General features: G+C 51.3%; 1 protein-coding gene across 4 annotated transcripts in view; it reads right to left on the bottom strand.

Annotated features, from left to right (window-relative positions):
* The window catches only part of UNC13B (unc-13 homolog B), a 174,302-nt gene that overhangs the window by 71,408 nt on the left and 78,905 nt on the right, over positions 1 to 23,989 (bottom strand). For 2 of the 4 annotated variants that reach the window (XM_063295917.1, XM_063295919.1), the window contains exon 1: positions 565 to 3,125. The exons of 1 other annotated variant lie outside the window; for it this stretch is intronic. In XM_063295917.1, the coding sequence (XP_063151987.1) occupies positions 565 to 2,956 (2,392 nt within the window). In that variant the 5' untranslated portion in view covers positions 2,957 to 3,125. Of the gene's footprint in view, positions 1 to 564; positions 3,126 to 23,989 lie in introns of those variants that run through there. One more of the 4 variants, XM_063295921.1, reaches the window with a different exon arrangement.

Genomic DNA, 23,989 nt, shown 5'->3' with positions numbered 1-23,989 from the left:
AGCGGAGAAAAGGAGGCAGTCAAAACCGCAGGCGCCCCCCCGCAAGCGGCTGTAATCGCAGCCCTCCTCCCTCCGACCCCTCGGGCAGGCTCCGGCAGAGGCCCGGCCCCGTCCGGCAGGGCCTGGCCTGGGCCTGGACAGAGCCCTTCCTTTGAGGGGCAGGTTGGCAGGAGGGGGAAGGAGGCTATTAGCTGAACGTGTCTGGAGGCAAGTATTTCAGGCATCCCACCTGCCAAGTTCAGCAACTCTTGCCAATATTTCAAGTAATTTGGGGAATGTAACCGGGCAGGTGGATGGGATTGCAAATGCTGTTTCTCACCCCACTATGGGCAGGCTGAGATCCAGGGAAAAAGGCCAGCCATAAAGCAGCAGCTTCCTGGTCTGCACTCACTCTACAAGATGGCTTTTTGCATGGGTCCAAAGTTGCTTTGGTGATGGAAGGCAACCACCCGGCTTCTGCTCTCGCTTACCAATGGTCAAGACGCCTCTCCTGGCCACAGATGGCAAGCACTCTGGCAAGAGGAGGGGAGCATTCACAAGGGAATTTCAAAGGGTGCTGCGTACCTGCAGGAATCTCCTCGGCAGAGGTCCAACTCGCCTCCTGGGCCAGCTCCTTCAAAAACCTTCGGCGCATTTGTCTTTTCTCCCTTAGGACGTTTTTGAAGTTGTTGATGCATTTGCTCAAGTAAATGGTCTCCGCACACACCTTCTCAAGGCTCACGGGTCTATGCCCGCTGGGCTCCGCAGGGCCAGAATTGGGGTCTTGCTGGGAACGCTCAGTGGTGAGGGGCTGATCCACACAGCTCCCGGAATCAGAGGGGGGTGCCACAGCTGGGTCAGGAGCCTCGTCCACAGGTGGGGAAGCGCTCTGGGGGGTGCTTTGCGGGAGGCCCACACTGTCGCTGCTCAGGGCAGTATTCGCTTGGCTCTCGGAAGACAGGCTGGGGGGGCTCTCGGCAAAGGTCTCTGTGCTGGTGCGCACGTCTGACGCTGGCTCGCTTGCTGTGGGGAAGCTGTGGTCACTCCCAGGGGCAGCCCCAGAGTCACCTGCCTCCAGCTTGTGGAAGACCACCTGCAGGGCAGACCTGAAGTGACTGAGTGCTTTCCCCAGTTTATTGGTATAGAACCTCATGTCCACCAGGTCAATGTTATCCTGAGAATGCTCTAGAAAGTACTGGGAATTTTCCAAGACATCTCTGAAGACCTGACCAGTGGGATCTTGTTCATCCAGATCAATCTCGATCATGTCCTTGAGGGTTTCGCTGCTCTCAGATAACTTGTGCAGGGCTCTGTCACAGCCTGGCATGATCACTCCCATGGGGGGTGCCTCCCCCTTGAGATTTACTTGCTCAGGGCTGAGGAACTCAAGAGTGGTGCCGTCACAGTCAGTTTCACTTCCCCCTGGAGTCTGTCCTCCTGCTTTGCCCTCCACTATGGGAGAGGAGGCGGTGTCGGCGTCCTTAGCCACTTTCTCAGCCTCTAAGCCGTGCCCTCGCCCTTCATCTGGCGCGGGCTCCAGGCCTCTGAGATTTAAGAATTCTCCCAAAGGCCAGGACTTCCCAACATGTTTTTCTGATACAGAGATTTCCAGCAGCTTGTGGGGTGCTTCTGAGACACAGGTGGGAGAGTGGTTTTTATGTAAAGTCTGCTCAGTACTGCTGATGATTTGTACCACTCTCCCCACCTTTTCCTCAAGTTCAGAAATTAAGTTGCTCTTCTTAGCTAATGTGGACTTTTGTTGCAAGCTAGCACTCTCGCCTACACGCTGATTCTCGTGGCTTCGCTTTTCATGCTGAACCTGGCGAGGGTCCTTTTGGAGCCGTCCGTCTCCACTCCTTCCTCCTCCTCCCCGAGGGTTCAGAAAGTCCCAGCGGTGTGGTCTCAGGCCAGAGGATGGCAATACACCCAGCTGTCCGCCAAGATTCATTTGGCCATTCTGCTCAGCAAGGGTTATTCCTGCATTCTGCAAGAGGATGGACTTCTGGAGAATGACATCTTGGTGTTCAGCAGTAGCAGGTTTCACAACAGCAGGGTGAGGTGTGAGTGGAAGCCCCATTGATGCTCCAGATCTATAAGCCTCCTTGATGTTCTTGCTGCGCTGAATGCCGTTGAAACAATGATACTCCGACAGGAAGCTACGGACAGTCTCCTCTGCATTCTCCCCCTCCCGCTCAGGGGTGCCATAGAAATACAAGGCCGGCTCCTTGGTGGGGGCTCCAAGGAAGGGCTCTGTGCCTCTCGGCACTGTTGGCATTCTGCCGGCGCTCTGCAGGCCCTCAATCTCACTCAAGACAGAGTCAACGCAGCTGGACACTTCCTCTACCGACCCTTTGACCAAGGCGAGGTGCTGCTGCAGTTCAGCGATTTCCGTCTGAATGCGGCTTATCCCTTGCAGCTCTTCCACGATGTAATCAATAACGTCGGCAGAATGGTCCCTGGGCCTGGCAGGGCAGGAAGGCTCGCTCAGGAGAACAGGCTCCTCGGCAGCTTGCCTCCGCCCTGCCCCGATGCTTGGCACTGTGGGGCTCTTGCACCGCTCACCGGGGTCCTCTGCGGCCAGGGGGTCGGGCTCCCTCCTCTGAGCAGATGTGTCCGAGACCTGGGCAAACCCATCCGGGGGCAGCTGGGCTTCCTCGGCCTCATCTTCACCTGCCTCCCTGGACCCACAGTTCTCCTCCTGGCTGGCAGAAAAGTTCATGCGTGTGGCATCCCCCTGGCACTCCCAGGCAAATGTGGCTGCTTCTGTTTCCATCAAGGGAAGCAGGGGGTGATGCTGCCGGCGCAGGGAAAGCTCCCGGGGAGCGGCTGGGAGAAGCTTCTTCATCTCCTCCTCCCCGAATAGCTGGTGTACCAGCTTCGGGGGCAGCTGCCCAGCTAGGAAGAGTTTCACAGCAGAGTTCTCCAATACAAACACAATTCTCTCTTCTGCCCCGTGGATGCCCTTGCTAATGGGCATAATCAAAGGCCAGCCCAGTATGCTCTCTCTCTCATAATGTTACAAAGCAGCTGAGGGCCGAGTCCCTCCCTGCCTGTGCAGGCAGCACTCTCAGGCAGGGCTTCACACATCCCAGAATGCTGCTGTCAAGAAAGGGGACAGAAACATTGGATGCTGGTCAGGGAAGAGAAGTCACACACATACACACACACACCACACAGGTGCACTCAATCACTTTGGCCATGAGATCAACCCAATTACACCCATGTATTCAAACAAATCTTGTTTTGCAAGCATCCTGGTATAAAAGTGCTGTTCGCTTTTGCCGAACGCTTGTCCTGCAGTAAGTAAGTGGCGGTGAAACGTGATGCCCCCTCCTCCTTTGCCCATCTCTAAAGGAAAAATTTCACTACCAAGGCTGGGGTTTGGGGGTCAAAAGTGAACTCCAAGCACCAGTTTTGTCTGTGTTTATCCTTCTCCGATACCCTATTCTGACCATCATCTGTCAGAAGTTTGCGTTGGGTATTGCCATTTCTCCTTCAAGGATGGTGGCTGTAGGAGGCTTTACATGCACCCCAAGTCATCAGGAGAGCCTCCAGTTTCACCATTCAGAAGACTCCTCTTTATCCTTTTGGGTCACTTGCTAACCAACTGACAGGAAGTCCAAAGGAGCCTACAAAACCACTTAATCTTCCTTGCTTGCCAAATAAAGTCCGCACATGCCAGCCAAATGCATGTGCTTCCATTTCAGGCCTCCATCTTCTTCCCTTCCCTTTGCTCTTTCCCCCCACCTCAAATATGGACTGGGGCTCCTTAAGGCCAAGGATCTGCCGATGAGCACGTGGGGGCATCACATAAATCCTAAGATAGATGTCTTTGCTGGACCAACTCCTGTTGGCACAGAAATAGGCAAGTTCTAATCTGGATGTTCTGCACAGCCCTAACTAAACCCTGCACAATATGTATAAATATATATGCCAATATATATGGATCTGGATCTGGATATATGCATTTCTTTGCTTTTCAAACAACATAGACTTTGTAAGTTCAGATGATTTCCAACTGGAAACAGTCAAAATATTCAAACATCAAAGAGCAAATGCAAGGGAATTTTGGCTGTTGGGCTCTAGAAGGACCTCCAAAGCAGGTCTGCTACTATAGCATTCTAAAAGTGGAAGAGGCCGTCTCCTGGTCTCAGGTCGTTCTGAGTTTCTTCCCAAGAACAAGCTCCTTGACTGATGGACTGATCCACGTGTACGGCGTACCGCCTCAATCACCAGAATAACTCAAGGCAGCTGACTTACTAGGGTTCACAACAACAAAATAGAGATAGAAAAAGAAAATGAAAGTCACAGAAACGGTAATGCATACAGGGCATTGGGGTACTAGGAAGACACTAGTACCTCCAGTAGTAGTACTATGTATTTCTGACAGTAAGACATGGAGTCCCTTGATCTATGTCCAGAAATTAATTTTTTTTTATTTAAATAATTCACATGGCCAGGCATCTCACAGCAGTGACTCTGGGTGGCATAGGTAAAGGTAAAGGTTTCCCTTGACATTAAGTCCAGTCGTGTCCGACTCTAAGGGGCGGTGCTCACTTCCGTTTCAAAGCCGAAGAGCCGGCGTTTGTCCGTAGACACTTCCATGGTCATGTGGCTGGCGTGACTGAACGGAAAGCCGTTACCTGCCCACCGAAGCGGTACCTATTAATCTACTCACATTTGCATGTTTTCAAACTGCTAGGTTGGCAGGAGCTGGGACTAGCAACGGGAGCTCACCCCGTCACGTGGATTCGAACCGCCGACCTTCCGATCGGCAAGCTCAGCAGCTCAGCGGTTTAACCCACAGCGCCACCGCGTCCCCTGGGTGGCATACACAGACTAAAAACCCAACCACTGAAAACAATAACCCACGATACCCAAGGTAAATGATACCCTGCAGTTATAAAACCACATCATCAACCACAGGGCCAGCCCAACTCCTAGCCCAAACCAGGGGAAACAGCAGGGAAACAGGATCTAGCATCCATAGCGCGTGCGGGGGAGGGGCTGTTCCACTGGGCAGGTGCTGCCACAGAGAAGCCCATGCAAGGCTCTATAGGCAACAACCAACACCTTGACTCATACTGGGAAGCCTACTGGGAGCCAGTGCAGTTCGTGGAGCAGCAGCGTTATATGGCTGTAGCAAGCAGTGCTAAAAATTGCCCACGCCACTGCATTCTGGGCCAGCTGTAGTTTCTGACTGCTCTTCAAGGGCAGCCCCATGTACAGCATGCTACAGTAATCCAAATGGAAGGTGACTAAGGTATGAGTCACCATGAGCAAGACAACTGCTAGCTTGCGCAACTGATAGAAGATGAATATCACCTACTGTAGTCAACAAAACGCATATTCTAGACGTGAATTTGGTCATTGCCTTTGCATTAGCTTGAGCCTCTGAACATTCCAGATTGTAATAAGAGGACATCAGATTGGTCAAGAGTAGCCACCTGACTTTCTCAAACCAATACACTAAAAGAACCCCAAAACTGCCAGTCTGCTTCTTCAGAGAGATCTTCAGATCTTTGTTAGGACCGAACTTCAACTCATGTGCATACATTCAAACTATTTCCAGGGAACAACTGACTCCTTGACACCAGTTGGGAAACAGAGACAAATGGGATCAACTTAATGACATGAGCCTGTGTGACCACCTCCCCAAGCCTTCCTATCCATGTGAAAAACAGAAGGGCCAAATAGATTTACAAAGGAGCTCCTCTTCACCATCTCTGAGGAACATTCATCCCAACAGAACTGGGAGTTCTCCCAAGTCTGTGATTGGCCAAACAGCCACTGACCAAAAGTAAAAGCAGCAGGGTGGCCCCCACCCCCACCTAGGCAGGTCCCCAAGTGACCCCCAGATCACTTCTGCCCCAAATCTCAGCCTGAAACCAGACTGGAGAGATCCAAACAACCCTTTCCAAGGAAGGCTGGTGCCTAAGCTGATCCCAGCCCAGCCAACAGAAAAGCTATTGCCTTCATCCAGCCTCGGCAGCTGCTCCACAGGTGAGCTGATCCTCCAGCCTGAATGACACACTATTTTCTGATCAGGCAAGCCCCACAAGGCCGTTCCTTGTCCACAGCAAGGCACTGTGCAGGTGTCATGTTCACTGTTTCAATGTGCACTGTACATCGTAACGTTTCACATCCCATGGTGCTGACGCACGTTTCTGTTGGGAGGGAGCTGCTGTGAAACCTTGTGCCAAGCTCTGTATCTATGTTCATTTCAATGGAATTTGTTTGGGTTATGTGCTCTGCTCAAGGACTTTTCCCGCGGACCATCAGAAGCCGTTAGGAGCACCTGGGATTGTGAGCCTGGGAAGATTCTATGGGGGGAGGGATCTCATTTGCACCGAGGGTTTTTAGTTTGCATTTGGCATGCTTTCATCATTCTCAGCTTTCTCTGTGATCCTGCATACTATTCTTTAATAAATCAGATATCTTTGTGATCCTGCTCATGAGTCTGATGGTGTTCTAGAATAGGCAATCATTTCATAAAGCTGAGAATCACCAAAGTTGTACCATTAGCTCCTACCAGGATTAGTTTCTTGTGAGGGAAAATAGTTAACGATGGCCGAGTCCAAGCTCATGACCGGGGGACTTGAGGAGCCGGCTAGCTTGATGCCCGAGTCGACGGTCAGGAGCGGAGAACTGAGTCTCCCCCCCGAACCTTCAGATTCGAGTTCCAGCCCTGAGGTGGAGGAATCTAACGATGGGGGAGAACCAGAGCAACCGGCACCCAGCAAATCGCCCGCAGAGTTGATCACCTGGGATGCAATGGGAGAACTGCATTGGTTCCCACTGACCCCAGATGTAGAATTTATCACGATGTCAACGGAGGGACAGCCTAACACGCGAGGGAGGGAGGAATCTCAAACCTCTGAAAGGCTAAGAGTGGTGGAGGCCAAAATAGAATCGATGGAGTACATATTAAGAAACCTGTCTCTATCAATGAGGGGGCAGGGGAGGCACGACGGAGGTCCCAGCTTCACACAACCATCCCCCATCCTCCCACCCGGACCACTGGTGGAGCAGGGCCGGAGACAGCTCCGGGATGAATCTCCACCCCGCAGAGCAACAACTACCACTCAAGCAGCCGCTGGTTCTGCTCCAACAGGAGTGGGGGTGAAAGACTTCTCTGTTAAGTTTGATGGGGATCCAACCAAGTTATCTTTCTTTCTAATCAATGCCAAAAGTTACATGAGGCAGTTTGGAGCATACTTCCCTTTCGAAGAGGCTAACGTAACTACCATTGCCACCAAGTTGAAGGGTTGAACGGCTGACTGGTATGTTCAATTAAGTGAGGCTGACTCCCCTGAACTTGAGTATTTCGAGGACTTTACGGGGGCATTAAAGCTGCATTTTGAGGATCCTCTGGCCAGGGCAAGAGCTAAGAAGGCGCTGAAGGATCTTACCCAGGGCCAGCTGTCTGTAGCTGATTACGCCCTGGAGTTTAAGGCTTTAGCGGGGAAAATCCCTGACTGGTCTGAGTCAACCTTAATAGAACGGTTTAAAGAGGGATTCAACCGGGACATCCTACGATGGGCGTTATGTAGAGATGATCCAGAGTCATTGTATGAATGGATCTGTCTGGCCGGCAAGGCTGAGCACGCCCAGCACACTTTCATGCAAACCAGACGACCTGAAAAACCACCAGTCACCATGAGGGGCCCCAGAAGTGCCGCAACTGCTGCCCGGCCAGGCTATAGAGCCTGGGAAGAGGAGAGAGATCGGCGCTATGCGAGGGGTCAGTGTCTACGATGTGGAAAGGAAGGGCATCGAGCAGCTGATTACCCAAAAGCCAAGGCTGGAGATCGAGTGGGCAAGCTGCCGGCCAAATCGCCGCCCCCCTCGCGGCGGATGACAGCAGCCAAGTGGGCAGCCGACGCTGAGGAAGTACTCTACTTCTCGGGAGAGGCTGAAGACAACTCTAAGGAGCTGGCGGGAAACGCCAGCCACCTGCCATGAAGAGCGCCTGCGGGCAGGTGGGGGAGGATGGGCGCGAGGATGCTATGGTGAGTCCCACTTTAGCAGTAAAAGTGAAATTGGCCTCCCGCACAAAGACTACAGAGGTCTGGGCTTTAGTTGACTCTGGTGTTCCAGGTGTCTGATTCACCCTGATCTGGTTGCTGCTTTGGACCTGCCTAGCTTCCCCCTCCAGCAGCCTTTGATCTTCACACAGTTAGATGGTTCAACGCCGGGGTGGGGGGGCAGCAACCCATTTCACTGGAACTGTCACAATGCAAATGGGCAGCCACCGTGAGACTTTAAAATTTGTAGTGGCACCTGTTGGCAACCCCTTGGTAATTCTGGGGATTCCCTGGTTGACCTATCGAAGCCCACATATAAATTGGGAACACAGAACTCTGACTTTTAAGGATGGGTTTTACCAAGTCCCTACCGCGGAGAGAGCTTCAAGTGCGGGGGTTGGAAGGGCTGCAATTGCCACGCTGCGCCTTAGTTTGGCACGTTTAGAAGGCTTGCCTGATCAATACCAAGACTTTGCAGACATCTTTGAGGAAATGGAAGCAGATCAGCTACCTCCCCATCGGAAAACTGTGCAATAGAGTTGGTTCCCAACGCTCAATTGCCCAAGCTGAAAATTTATCCAATGACTCAGAAGGAGCTAGCAGTGTTGCAGGACTTTATTGACAAAAATCTGTCAAGGGGGTTTATTGAACCTGCAAATTCCCCAGTTGGGGCCCCTGTGCTATTCCGGGAAAAGAAAGATGGCACGCTTCGACTCTGTATGGACTATCGGGGGTTAAATTCCATCTCAATTTCCAACAAGTACCCTCTGCCGCTCATGAAGGACATATTAGCTCACTTGTCTAAGGGCAAGATTTTCTCCAAGCTCGATCTTCATGAAGCCTATTTCCGCATCCGCATAAGAGTTGGAGATGAGTGGAAAACCGCTTTTAATTGTCCACTGGGTTCATTTCAGTACAAAGTCCTCCCTTTTGGGTTGGCAGGGGCGCCTAGAGTCTTCATGCAATTGATTAATGAAGTATTACATGATCATTTGTTTAAAGGAGTCCTGGTTTATTTAGACGATGTTCTCATTTACACTGAAACCGAGGAGGAACACGAACGCCTCCTCAAACAGGTGTTAAGCAAGCTTAGAGATGCCAAGCTTTATGCCAAGCTTTCCAAATGTGAGTTTCACAAGACCCAACTTGACTATCTAGGCTATAGGGTGTCTGACAAGGGCATTGAAATGGACCCTGAAAACATTCAGGCGATTTTAAGTTGGGAACATCCCCGCACCCAGAGGCAATTGCAAAGTTTCCTCGGGTTCAGTAATTACTATCGCCAATTTATCCAGGGGTTCGCTGAGATTGCTTTGCCCCTCACTGATTTACTCTGTACCAAGGGCTTGGGGGAGACACGCAAAGTAAAAAACCCTGGGGCAGTGCTGAATTGGACGCCTGAATGCCAGGCAGCATTTGAGAAGTTAAAAACCCTCTTTACTGCTGAGCCTATTCTACAGCACCCCGATCCTGAACGCCCCTTTGTGGTCCAAGTTGATGCTTCTGACTCCTCAGTTGGGGCTATATTGTTACAGAGAGATTCTGAAAATCACTTAAAACCCTGCGCTTATTTGTACAGAAAATTTTCTGAAACTGAACGCCGGTGGCATGTTTGGGAAAAGGAGGCTTTTGCTGTAAAATCCACTTTGGATGCCTGGCATCACCTCCTGGAAGGCGCTAAATGCCCTTTCGAGGTTTGGACCGATCACAGGAATTTGGAAGCCCTCTGCACCCCCTGGCGTCTCAGTCCTAAACAAATTCGCTGAACTCAATTTTTCAGTCGCTTTAACTTCCAGTTAAAATTTATTCCGGGGAAGAAAAACTTTCTGGCCGATGCTTTGTCACGTTTACCTCAGGACCTTGACCAAGTAGCAGATGTGGTTGGGACTGTTCTCACTGAACCACATCTGGGCTTAGTTGCTGTCACTCGGAGCCAGACCCATGCGCAGGCATCCCCACCCCCAGCCCAGTCTGGGAAGCGGAAAGTGCAAGTTCCTTGTCAGATACAGAAGTACTTTCTCCAGGCACTGAAATCTGACACTTGGTTGCTAGCTAATAGAGACAATGTTTCTTTTACAAATGGTCTGGCGTGGGTGGAACACCGCCTTTATGTGCCTGAAACTTTAAGAGCTGATGTTTTGCAGCGTTCCCATGATGATAAACTTGTTGGACACTTTGGTTTTGTCAAAACCTTGCATTTGGTTCACCGTCAATTTTGGTGGCCAACTTTAAGGCGTGATGTAAAGGACTATGTTGCTTCCTGTCCTGTTTGTGCCATGTCAAAACGAAAAGGGGGGAAACCACAGGGGCTTTTACAGCCAGTGGCCAGTCCATCCCGCCCCTGGGACGAGATTTCTATGGATTTCATTGTAGACTTGCCTCCCAGTCAGAAGAAAACTGTCATTTGGGCAGTAAAAGATTTTTTCTCCAAACAAGCCCATTTCATTCCATGTGCGTCCATCCCGTCGGCCCCGCAATTGGCCCTATTTCTCATCCACATCTACCACCTCCACGGTAGCCCCTCCCATTTGGTCAGCGACCGCGGGACACAGTTTACTTCCCAGTTTTGGAAATCATTTTTAAAATTGATTGGCACCAAACAGGCGCTGTCCACGTCGTCCCATCCTGAGACTGACGGATCTACTGAGATTTTGAACTCTGCCCTTGAACATACATTAACTACCATCAGGACAATTGGGTGGACTTGCTGCCTTTTGCTGAAGTGGCTTACAACAATGCTGTCCATCAAAGTACCGGGCAAACCCCTTTTCGTGTGGTTTCTGGTCACGACTTTGTTCCCATCCCTGAGCTGCCACAATCCCCTCCCCAATCCTGTTCTGCCTCTGACTGGGCTGTTAAGCTTGCTGATTCCTGGCCGGTGATTCAACAGGCTTTGGCTGATGCCCAGGCTGCTTACAAGTTTCAAGCCGATAAACGTCGTTCTTTGCAACACAATTTCAAAATTGGGGATCAAGTATATCTATCTACCAAATTCATCAAGTCCCCACAGCCCTTGAAAAAGCTTGCTCCCAAGTTCATTGGTCCTTTCCCTATTGTTGGTCTTATCAATCCAGTTACTGTTAAGTTGGACCTGCCTCACAATTTGAAACGCTTGCACCCTGTTTTCCATTGCAGCCTGCTCAAGCCTGTCCACCACTCTTCCCGCTGGCATCCCCAACCTCCTCCTCCTGCTCTGATCATGATTGACGGCCAACAGCACTTTGAAGTCAAGGAGGTTGTTTATTCTCGCAAGCTTCGAGGCACCCTCCAGTACCTGATCTGCTGGAAACACTTTCCTCATCCTGAATGGGTGCCTGCTCGCCACGTTAATGCTCCTGATTTAGTTAACCGTTTCCACTTGGCTTACCCTTTGAAGCCTGCCGCTTAGTGTTTTCTTTCTTTTGGGGGGGGGCAGTATGTCATGTTCACTGTTTCAATGTGCACTGTACATCGTAATGTTTCACATGCCATGGCGCTGATGCGCGTTTCTGTTTGGGAGGGAGCTGCTGTGAAACCTTGTGCCAAGCTCTGTATCTATGTTCATTTCAATGGAATGTGTTTGGGTTATGTGCTCTGCTCAAGGACTTTTCCCGCGGACCATCAGAAGCCGTTAGGAGCACCTGGGATTGTGAGCTTGGGAAGATTCTACGGGGGGAGGGATCTCATTTGTACCGAGGGTTTTTAGTTTGCATTTGGCGCACTTTTTTCATTCTCAGCTTTCTTTGTGATCCTGCATACTATTCTTTAATAAATCAGATATCTTTGTGATCCTGCTCATGAGTCTGATGGTGTTCTAGAATAGGCAATCATTACAGCAGGTGCGTCCTCCAGCGGTAGGAGTTGTCACATCCTGGAGGGTTTTTCAGGCAAACGTCAATTCTCCAGCAGGTCACCTGCCCACCACTGATGCGAAGGAAAGCCCTTCATGCCTCATAGGCACCCTGAGAACCAGGTGGCTGCCAGGTAGACTTTTACCTACCGCACCGTGACTATACGGCCTCACCAGTGTGCCAGGGCCAGCCTTCTGGGAGGGCAACAGAGAAAAGGAAGCAGCAAGTGATACACGGGGAAGATTACGGAGGGTTTTGATAATGCACATTTAGTCTTGGAGAAAATTTCCAAGATTTCTTCATCCATCTGCCATGAGTTCTGTGCTGCAGCCCAACCAATACTTGGGACCGAGAGGCCAAGCCTGCCAGGGCTTGTCTCCGAAACTCTACCCCCCTTCACTCCCCAAAGGGCACCTGGTCCCCCATCTCCAGTCTGCTGTGGTCTGTTTGCTGTATCTCGGGGCCAGGTGTTGCTCAGAGGCACTTTTTGCTGGAGCAGCACATAGTAGAAATGTCAGTAAATAAAGTAAATAATGGGTTGCTAGTGAGACAAAGTCTTTTCAGGGACGGGGCACACACCCCAGGAAGGTCAGCGGTCAGGGTCTTCATCCAGACCCCTCCATACTTTCTGCTGCCGCCTGCATGTCCTCTGGCTATCTTGGCCTTCAAGTGTGCTGGTAGATCCTGCACCCTTCTTCTCTATCTGTAACACGGCTCCATTGCCCTTGCCAGGTGAGCAGCACTTCTTCGCCCCAAGCCTTTGCCAGGCGTGCCGGGGGCCACGCTCCTATAGGGTGGCTGGGAGATGGGGCCGGGGCCTGGAACTACTACATAAAATTAAGTAGAGCTAATAGCTAATTCTTCAGTCAGGTCTTTATCCATTTTCTTCTTTAACCAAACTATAAATTACAATTTGGCAAAAAAACCTGGAAGTTTCCGGGGTCCTTTGTGGGCTGCACATGGCTTTTGGGAGCAGCCCCCAGACCCAGTGCTGCCTCCTCGCCTCACAAAGGGGTGCCCTCCTTTGCTTCTCGACTTTCAGCTTCTGCTGGGATTCAGCCAGAAATTCCCAAGCTGTCAAAGATTTTGTAGTAGACGAGGAAGAATATAACATACTTACAGTATGTTTGCAGGTGATGCTTCATGTTTTATAGATAAGCCAGAAACATCCATCCCTATCAGTATTTCATTTACCCAAGAGTTTCACTGATGCATTGGGATATACCTTATTTGATGCCATTGACCTTTGTAATCATTCTGCCATGTTTAAGTGCTGGGTTTCAGACTGTTCTGATTCTTTTTGTTTGCTTGCTTGTTTATCCTAGCATATCAATTTCTAGAAAGCTTTCCCTACCAATACATCTGAACTTGTTTCAATATGATGTACAGAAGGAACAATATCTAGGTAGATGGTTTAGGATTCTTTTGAGCATGAGGGAAGATAAATGTGCTAAAGATGAATTTTCATTCCAAGGGAATTTATATTTTTAAATGTCATCTTATTTTTTACTCCTTCACATTATTTTAAGCAAATCCATCTGCCCCTAAGCCATTTTCTTTGGCAGGGTCATCCTCTATGAGCCATAAATTATGGCTGCCTGCAGGGAAAGGTGGATTTCATTTTTCACACTTTCAGAACTATTAACGGGCACTTATTTCATCCTTGGCTACTAGCTGGAATAATTTCAGAGTTCTGTTCTTCATTGGACTCAGCTGAAAAGTCATTGTTTGAGAAACTGCTTGGCAGAAATCAGCGTGGTTTATCAAGATCTTTTTTTTTAACCACGTTTAGTTGACCAGGGAATGTGGTGGACATCAGCAAGGCCTCCCATGAGGTCCTAGTAAAAAAGATAACAAAATGAGGGCTAGATGCTAGATGGCATTTAATGCTACCATTAAATGGATACAGAACTGGCTAAACCATGGTACCCATAACTTTGCATCAAGCCAAAGAGGAATGTTGGGTGGTGTTCAGCAGGGCTCCATTTTGGGCTCTCTGTGGCCAACAGACTGATAAATGACTTTGATGAGGGGGCAGAAAATATGATTTGCAAATTTGTGAACGACACGATGGGTGAAGGTGAGAAGAGAAGAGTAACTCAAGATTCAGGACAATCCCGACAAGCTGGAACAGTGGGCTGAAACCAGCAAGATGAATTTCAACAGAGATAAATACAAAGTTCTACATTTGGGTAAGAGAAATTGAAGCCATAAGCACAGAATGGGGAAAACCACTTTAGTCAGCAGTACATATGAAAAGGATCTGGCTGTCTTGGTGGATGAAATGCTGAATGTGAGTCAACAGTATTAGTAAAAAAGTCAAATACAATCCTTGAATGTATCAACGGAAGTAACAAAAAAATATTGTCAAAATCAAGATAAGTCATCATTTCTCTCTAGTCTGCACTGATCAGGCCACAACAGAATACGGTGTTCAATTTTGAGTGTCACATTTTAAGAAGGAAATTAAGAAGCTGGAATGTGTTTAGGAGGGCAAACAAGACAAAAAGGGATTTGAAAGGAAAAAACTTAGGAGAAAAGGTTGGATGTGCTTAGTTTGTCCAGCCTGGAGAAGACTGCAAGAAGATGCGATAGCTGTCTTCAAGTATCTGAAGGGCTGTCATGTGAAGACAGAGCAGAATCACTCAGAAAACAAGGAACAAGAGGTTTAAATGGTAAGAAAGCAGATTTCAGTTGAATACCAGCAAGCGTCTCCTAACATTAAGAGCTGTTCAACGATGGACCAGACTGCCTTGGAAGGCAGCAAACTCTGTTTCACTGGAGATGCTCAAACAAGAGTCCACACAGCCACCTATTAGGCATGGGGGGGGGCAGTGCTGACAGTTGTTGGGATGATGCTTGGCTGCTAGGGGTTTTATTTTTATAGTCTGTATTCCATCTATTTTATCGTAAGCCGCCGAGAGTCACGTATGTGAGATGGGCAGCTATATAAATTGAAATATCAATGATGATGATGATGATGATGATGTCATGCCCAGGATTGGAGCAGATGAACTCTTCTTGGCTGTATCCTATTTGGAACTCACTGAGAATTGTGGAACGTCACTCTTTTTGCATGAGAAAAGGCGCCCAAGAGAATAATCCAACCATACGATTTGCAGCATGGAGGGATTACTAATCTGCATTTGCCAATACATAGAGGGTGGTTTTTTTGCTTTCAATAGGACTTTCAAGTAATCCAGTCATATTTTCTGCATGTTTGTTCATCACACAAATGTCTGGACTTCTTTTGCATTTTCTATCATATTGTAGCTCCCACTATCATATTGGACTGCTGTCAGCTTTACAGCCTGCCTTTCCTTTGGTTTGATAATGTGCTTAAAGGATGGAGCAAATCTTACTCAAAATGCTTTTCCAGAGTGGGAGGGAGCTTTCTTGAAACAGAAAGCACTGTCCCCGTGCTGCTGGACTGTGCAGAACGTGCCAGGAGTGACAGCTTTCCCAAAGACAGCAAGCCTGGCCCACAATCTCTCTCTCGCACGCTCATTACGGAGAGGGACAGTGCCCTGTTCCATTTCTGCCCTTTCAGCCAAGAGCAACACATTTCCAATGGCCCAAACATGACCTGTCTCTAAGGGACTGGTGCTGAGTCGGAGATCCAAAGCAGCTGACCTTGCGTGGCCCATTCCTTGGCATGGCCCAGCAGGAAACACGGGCGGCCAGCAGGGCCTTTAGGCGCAGCCCAAATCTGCCCTGAATGACCCGAAGCTCCAGCACAGGGACATGGGGAGGGGGGAGCACTTCCTGAACGGGCAGTCATGTGCTCAAGCAGTGAGGATGGCTGAGCACCCCCGAAACAGCCCGCTCCCCAAGTGCTGCTGGCACTCAAGGCTTGCCGAGAAAGAGGCCTCAGGGCAGCTGCCCACCAAGGCTTGCAGGCCAGCTACCCAAGCAGCAGCAGCAGCATCGTGAGGCTGCCCCAGCTAACCAGGGAGACCACACATTGCCAGGAGGGATTTGCAGGCACATGGTGGGAGACCGACTGAGGGGGACCCTGGGAGGACAGGCACTTGGCCAAGGCGCCAAGCACACCTTTCTGGCCTGGAATTCTAAGGGCCGCTAGCTTTAGGCTCTCTGCCCAACACTTTGGAGCCACTGAAATTTTAACAGAAAAACAGCATAATTTTGACCAAAGGACCAAAAAAAAAAAAAAAGAACTTTTGTGGGAGACCACAATTGTGGGAGCAGGTGGCCAACAGGGGCTTTCCTCTTTCCAGCTCCTCTGGAGCCGCAAGTGCAGACCTTCTCAACTGCATTCCAGACAGATCTCGTTCTGGCCAATCAAGCACACTAGGCAACTTGGGAAACGGAGAGTGGACATTTTAAAAATCCATCCTACCAATTGCCAGGGGATGCCAACAGCACCTCCACAGTAGGACGACGAGGGACATGACAGCCCTTTTACCTGCTCTCTGCTGCAATTCCCCATAGCAGAAGTCTGAGGTAGCATTTGGCCTGCAGCTGCTAAGGAAAAAAGCTGTGGGGGAGGGCTCCCTTCTTTCATGCAGCCGTAGCAGATATGAGTTGCGGGACCTCCAAAGTCACCTAGTTCAGCGACTGCTCTGCACAGGAGTCCATTAAGTCGTCCCTGAGAGACGGCCATCAGCCCCTCTCTGGAAACCTCCAGCAAGGGGAGGCCACTACTGCTCCAGGGACACTTTCCAACCGCTTCACAGCTTCCTATCCAGAAATTCCTCCTAATATTCTGTCTGAATCCCCTTTATTTTAATTTCAAACAACAGTCCCTGTGCTGTTCTTGATTTAGGCAGAGATCAGTTCTACACCTGCTTGCCTGTGGCAGCCTTTAGGACATTTCTAAAGTCCCACTTGGTTTCCTCCTTGGTCAACTAAACATGCCAAGCTCCCTTAATGCTTCCTCTGAAGATTTGATTTCCAAGCCTTTATCATCCAGCTCACTCTCCTCCATGTCCCGATGGACACAGCACTCCACGTGTAGTATGAGCAGCTTAGGGGACAATGGAACTACCACCTCCGTGATCCAGACATACTATCTCTGCTCGTTCATCCCAAGATTGCTCTGGTCCTCCTAGCTGCTGCAACCAAGCTGGGGGTCCCCTAGCCGTCCTAAATCCTTCTCCCTCCAATGCCACCAAGCAAAGCCTTCCAGCGTATGCGTTTGACATTTCCTCCCCAGGGGCAGGAGCTTAACCTTGTCACCGCTGAACTTCATTCTCTGGGATTTATCCCAAGGTTCAAGCCTGCTGTGGTCACTTGGGAGATTCTTCCCCTCTTCAGCCCTGCTCCAAGTTTCCTGGAGGTAGCCGGCTGCCCCTGGGCCTCGGTCAAACACAGTGAGGCTGTCTTTTTTATTTATTCCTTATTCAAATTTTGTTGCCGCCCACCTCCCCCAAAGGAGGGAGTCTTTTTTCACTTGTAGCTGCAAGGCTACCACACAAGGGACCCTCAGGAAGCCCTGGGTGCCCATGCCCGTCATCCCCGGCCAGTGCGGCCACTGGAGGCCACCCGTTCAGGGAAGGCTGTGCTAATGAATGCCGAAGGGAGGTTGCCATGGTAGCCCTTCTCAACGGGCTGCAGCACTGACGCTTGCACGACACTTTTCTCACAGCTCCTAAGGACAGGGCACTTTCCAAGGAAAGGTGCCTGGGGGGTGCAGCCACTCGGCTCGGTCATTTCCAGAGGCTGGCAAAGGCCTCCCGATCCCCACGCGCAGACGCCACTCCCGCAGGCCAAGGAGGCTTGGTGTGACCCTTTCCACCCTGGTGGCTTCTTCCTGAAACCCCTTATCTTCCCAAGCAAGGTCTGCAAATGAGCAGGCAGCCCAGTCGGCATACGAGGCTGACAAAATCAGCCTGCCTGTCCCGAGAGAGATGAGACTGAGAATTCTCACCTGGGATAAATTATTGAAAAGAATGTGTTTTATACTCAAGAAAGAAGAGAGAATTCAGCTCCGAAGGAACACTAGCTCCAGTCAAAATATTTACAGCAGAAGGAGACTTAATCTTGATTGCAGAACGATGGGGAAGCGTGAGGAATGCGAACAAGGACACGCAGAGACGCAGCAGCAGCCCGCCCAGAGCCCAGCCGGCACAGCTTCGGACCCTGCGGAACTTCCCCAGCACCAGGGGGATTCGAGGGAACAAAACCAATCTGCAGTAGACCTGCTGGCTCCTCAACCTTCCCCAGCTGACCCCCTCCGCCATCTCTGGCAACTGGGCTGGCTGGGGACAATAGTTGCTGTGGTCCCACGGTGAGGGAGAGCAGGGCAGCGATGGCAAAAGCACCCAACAAAACAGGCAGCCGGGAGGATGAGCGGCCACAGGAGGGGGCCCCCAATCTGACACCCAAAGGCTGGACTCTCACCTGCTCAGCTCTGGCTCACTGATTTCCTGGCTTTGCACAGCCCAATGAACCCCAAACTAAACAAGTAGACTGAGTTGCCACCATACCCGAAATGCAAAAAGCAAGCCAGTGATAACCTAGTGTCTGAACTGATCTCTTTCCGGGGTTCAAGATAGTATCCCAAACTATGAACAAATCAGGCTGGGCTCCCATAACATGCTAGCACCCCCCCACCCCGAGCTTAGCATGTTGTGCAAAGACCTGGTTAGGCCTGTAGTATGCTTAAACACACCGCCAGCATCTATGATCAAACCCTTTGGGTCCCTCAGCTCTCAACTGCTCCCAGCCTTGATGACCCATCAGATGACCCAACCCGCCCTCCCTCAGGAAGGCCAGCAGGGCTGGGGCAGCAGCAGGCATCAGTTCTCCCAAGATCTTCTCTGCCCATGACAGCAGCTGAGCGACCTCCTCCAGCAGCTCTCAATGCCCCCTTGAAGGGCTCCTCACCAAGGGAGCCGGTAGTTTCAAAGGATGGCTTGGACGAGGGCGTTAATGCTACCTTTTAAAAGCCAATGGCCAACTTCGGATGCCCCTTGAAGCCTTGGGCACAGAACAGCCTGCCAGGCTGCCAGGCCTCTAACTTCTGACCCCAGGAGCCGAAAGCTCAGGAGGCCATGCTACGCCAAAGCTTGCTGGGAGGAGGGAGATTTGGACTGAGAGCTGGGAGAGCTGGGGAACGTGGAAATGACCCCTCTGCTGTCTGTGTGGCGGTGGGCTGGCCTTTGCTAGCAGCCAGAGGTCCTAAAAGCAACATGCACCGCCATGCGCAGGCACAGCCGCTCCTTTCAAAGACGCATTTTCCTCGTTGAGGCAAACTATGGGCCAGCTGCAACTGGTGGGAGAGAAGAGCCAGGCCGAGACCAAACCCCTCTTCTCTCCTGCAGTCACTGTCCTCCAGGGTGGCGTGTCCCCAGCCTCCTCCTGGGGCCCTGCCCGCTCACCCAGGTCACTCTCAAGCGGCTTCAGGCGAGACGCCCAGGGGGCCCTCCCGCCCCAGAAGCTCTCTGCTTGAGGCAAGGGGGCAGGGTCACCAACAGCCCCTTTGGGATGCAGCGCGAGCACCAGCAAAGACTCCTGAGCCCCAAAGAACGGGCCAGTGGCCGAAATATTTGCATTTTGGTTTTGCGGGTTTGGAGCGCCTATGTTTAATCTGCGGAAGTTGTTCTTGGGCAAAACAGTTTGACTGACTCCCAAACAGCATCCCTTTAAAAATGCTCATCTGAACCAAAAACACATGAATATAAATAAATACAAATAAACCAAATCCATATGCATATAAGTAAGCCAAAGAGTAAAAATAAACGAACGCTCTCCACACTGAGCTTTCCAGGCGCTCAGCTCCAGCTGGGAAAACGCGGAAACCGATCTGGGGGGGGAGGGGGGTCGGAGGAGCAGCTTCTCTCCGAAGACGGACCCGGCTCCGGGCACCGGGTGGAGCTCCCGCAGACGCGCCACGCGCCCTCTCCCCACCCGGGAGCCCCACCACGCCGCTCCTCCAGAACTCCGACTGGCCGGAGATCCGTCCCCCTTTCCCGCCTGAGCCGTCCGGACTCACCTTCAAGGCTGATGCGCGAAAACCCCGGAGAAAACGCAGGAAATCAAAGAAAAAGCGGAAAGGCGTCTGCCGGCAGCACGGGCGAAGCACAACCCGGCCCATCTGGAGCCGGGCTCCCCCGCCGCGCCCAGACCGCCGGAAGGGCCACGCTGAGGGCGTGCCCGGGGAGGCACAGCTGCCCCCAGCCCCAGCCAAGCAAGGAGAGCCCCCCCCCACCGGATCCTTCAGAGGGAAAGGCGCAGCGGTCCACTGCGGACGGACGCAGGATGCCCCCGGGCGGCTCGCAGAGCAGCTGTGAACTTCACGCTCTCTTCGGCGCTGCCGGACTTGGAGCCGAGAGCAAGCGCCGTGCTCAGGGGCTGCTGCCGCCGCCGCCGCCGCTCGCTGTCCGAAGCGGCTCCGCCCGCCCGCCCGGGAATGAATTACTCCCTCCGCTTTATCAGCCGTCCGTCCGTCCGTCCGTTCCTTCGAGGGCAGGACCGGACAGCGCCAGCGTGAGCGAGCGAAGGCAGCGCACGCTCCGCTCCTCCGGAAAGCAGGGGGCCAGTGGGCTGGCAGAGCAGCGCCACCCCTGGCTGCGTTCTCCAACCCTCTGAGGAGAGGGCTGGGGCCGATTGCTGCTATTGCATAATTGGGGGGGGGGATCTATTTTCCCACCCAGACTCTTCCGGCGTTAGCTGCTGAAATGGGCCCGGAAACTGCTTCGGCCAGAGGAGAATCGGGGGTCGACCCTGCTTTACAATGCCCCCCTTCCAGCCCGTTTGCCCGAAGGCCCTATGGCGCCCCCATCCCCACCGCAACACGGAATGAGGCTCCCCGGGTCTGAGTTCTCCTGTGGTCCTGGCTTATTCCAAGGAGACACCTTCTCCGCCCACTGCCCTTTTAGATTATCTGAAGCCCCGGGGATCTGTTTTTGCCACCATCCGGACTGTATCTGGTGCTGTGATTCAGAAACCACCTGAGAGCTCCGGAGGGCGGTGAGAAGCTCCAAACAAAGCAAATAAACAGCCGTGCACATCCCGAGCCCTGGTTTACCCCCCACCCCCCGCAGGCAGCTCGGCCAGACCTCACCCCGGAGGGCTCTTCCGAGCACACCAGCGCACAGCCCTCGGAGGAGCCCCTCTGCCCACAGGGACCCTTCACGGCTCTCCTGTCCACTTCCAAGCTACGGCTCAGATGGCCTGCTATTTGCTACTGGCCAGCGCTGCTCTGCCAGCCAAGAAAATCACCTTCCGGGGAAACCAGCTTAGGGGGTGTCCGGCTCCTCTCTGGCTGGCCACCGGGACACGCAGGCCTCATCCAGGCTGGACTGTTACACAAGCCCTGTCTTCCCTACATGGGAAGACGTGGGTGGGTGATGGCAGCGCTACACCACGCAGCACAACCCCCCCCCTCCCCCCTGGCAAACAGAAACCAGAGAAAAATCTTGTAAGGCTGCAAAGACAAACATTTCTGGACCACCTTCCTCTTGCTGAGTAAGCACAAAATGGCAAGGGAAGTTCGTTCTGCGCAGCCCACCAGGCCAGAAAAGATGAGTCCCCCAGATGCTGTCAGGCCGGGGTGGGACTCCCTGCAAAAGCAGTCACGGATCTGTGGCTTAGAGCTCACAAAGGGGATGCACACAAAATGTAGCAGAAGAAACAATGCCGAGGGCAGGATGATTAGGAAAGCGTTTTAAAACAAAGCCGCCAGCACTCCCGGAGATGCTCACAGAAGCCCAAGGGCACCCCGCAGATTAACCTAAGAGAAGACATACGAAGCCTCAGCCCAGCCTGGTTAGCAAGCTCTGGCAATCAGGCAATCCTGCCAACTTCCTGAAGCACCAGAGCCAGCTGCAGCAGAGGACCAGAACAACTCTCCTGGGTCTCTTGCCCAGGACTCAGACCCAGGGAGAGCAATACAGCCACCAAGCTCGTGAGGACAGTGCTGCTGGCAGGCCAGATGTCACAAACAAGCAAGCTGGCAAAATGGTCACTTACAAACGAAGAGAGGATACTATGCTTGAGAGTGATGGGTTATCTGCCATCAAGTCACTGTCGACTCTCAGCGACCACATAGATGGATGTTCTCCACGACAATTTGTCCCCATCCTGGTCCTTTTGGTCTCCCAACCATGCCCCCATCCCCACCGCAGCTGAGCCCCTCCCCCGGCTGCTGGGCGTCCTCTTCTTCTCTTTCCTTCCACCTTTCCCAGCGCTGGAGCCTTCTCCAGAGAGGAGACCTAAGTGCCCAAAGTAGGGTAAGTAGCTCAGGGTTGTAATTCTGGAGAGTCAAGATTTATAGCCATCCTGGAGTGAAGATGAACAGTAACCCTTGTGCCCTGACCTTTGCCCCCTACTAAGAGCTGTCCAGGCTCTGACTTTCAGTCTCTTGTGTGCTCAACAGAAGCATGACTTAATCTTTGGCTTGTTTGGTTCTGACTTCTGGACTGACTTAGTGGCTACTCTTGTGGCTGAAGAGGCACAACACACTGAACCAGCTCCTTACTGTTCATGCTGGAAAAACACAGTTACACTGACCAGGTCAAAGGCCACTGTTGGGGTGAATACAGCATATCCACCTGCTTGGCCACTGTCCCTCAGCTGCTTGGGTTTGAGATTCAAGAAACCCGGCTGATCGTGGGAGAATAGTTTGACTCAGGCAGCCATTGCTTGATCACATTTTGAGATAAACTGCTCCATAGAACAGGCCAACCTCTTTAGCTGATTCAGGTACGCGTGATGTATAACCCTCTGCAATATTTCAGGAACACAACTTCTCTAGAAGCAAGCAGGAAAGGGTTAGGGTTAGGGTTTCTGTTGGTCAGTTCATGAGCAAAATAAATGGGAGTAAAGACCGACATTGTAGCAAAAGAAGACTTAATTGGGTTTCCTGTACATTGCAGAGGATTAGACTAGATGATGCTTGTGGTGATTAAGAGTTCAGCAGTGGAGGCCAAGGGCTTTGGGGTGCCGGCCTGCATTGTCCTGCATTGCTAAACTCTTATTCCATCAGTGTTAATAATTCTTTTATCCCCAGACTGAAGCCTTATGGAAACATGCTAACTACCAAGTGAAATACATGAGATCAGTTGTGTGCAACAGCCAAATCCAAGAGCTATTAAAAGGAGAAAGATGCTCCCTCATGGCTGGCTTGACCACATGCAGAATCTTGCTGGATTGGCTCTAACGTTCCTTGGAAATTCTACTCTGCCCGCAAGTTCTAGCAGTCAACATCTTGATCCTGGCTGTAGAAGGTGGCTTTTAATTAAGGCAGATCTTGAGGTCTCCTTTTGTTCTTCTCTCTGGCCCTTGAAGGATGGCTTCAGGCTGGATGATTTGTCTTTTGCTCACCGGATCTGGTCCAAGAGAACTATGGTTGGTTTTTGATTTCACACACTTCTCCCATAAGCAATCACCTCTCATTATCTTCTTTACTAAAACCTCTAAGCAACCTGTTTTCTTTTCTCTTCCTCCTCCAAAGTTGCTGTATTCTTGTGCGGCACCTAATTCCCCACCTCCTTGGAGCAGGCTGTAGTACTTCTCCATTGCAAGACTTGTCCCTCTGCTGCTGATCTGAATTCTCGCTCTGGCCAAGAAACACTCATGAGTTTCCTCCTTTAGGGCACAACAAAAATCCCTTGGGATGCTCACAAATGTGAACTCACTATTTTCTTGGCATCACAAAGCCCACTTGGGACAATCCTTGTCGACAATCTCCACCAAACCAGTTTAATACTTATTTATTTACAAAATGTACAGTATATAGCCATTCGTCTTAAGTACATAACTCTGGGCAGTGAACAATACGTATAAACCAATATAAAACCAGAACCCATTAAATACTGCAGTACAAAGAACAAGTAAATAATCAAGGCACCACATAACAATTCCATAAACACACCCCTATATTGGGGTCCTCTGGCAATCTGGCTCTAATGCTTGGGGGAAAAGCCAAGTTTTAACAGACTTCTGAGAGGTCAAGGGCATGGGGGCCATCTGAGTCTCAGGGGGAAGGCGGTTCCTTAGGGCAGGCGCTGTGACAGAGAGGGCATGTCCCCGGGTCCTGCAAGATGGCACTGTTTATGAGAGGGAACCTGGAGTGTGCCCACACCCTGTCAGATCTGGTGGGATGGGCAGAAATCCTCAGTGGTCCTGTGAGTAGGCAGGCCCCATGCCATGTAGGCCTTTCAAGGTTGTCACCAGCACCTTGAATCG

Source organism: Candoia aspera, chromosome 2, assembly GCF_035149785.1.
Source record: "Candoia aspera isolate rCanAsp1 chromosome 2, rCanAsp1.hap2, whole genome shotgun sequence".
Lineage (NCBI taxonomy): Eukaryota > Metazoa > Chordata > Lepidosauria > Squamata > Boidae > Candoia > Candoia aspera.
The sequence above is the reverse complement of the archived record's forward strand: the minus strand, read 5'-3'. Positions and strand labels throughout refer to the sequence as shown.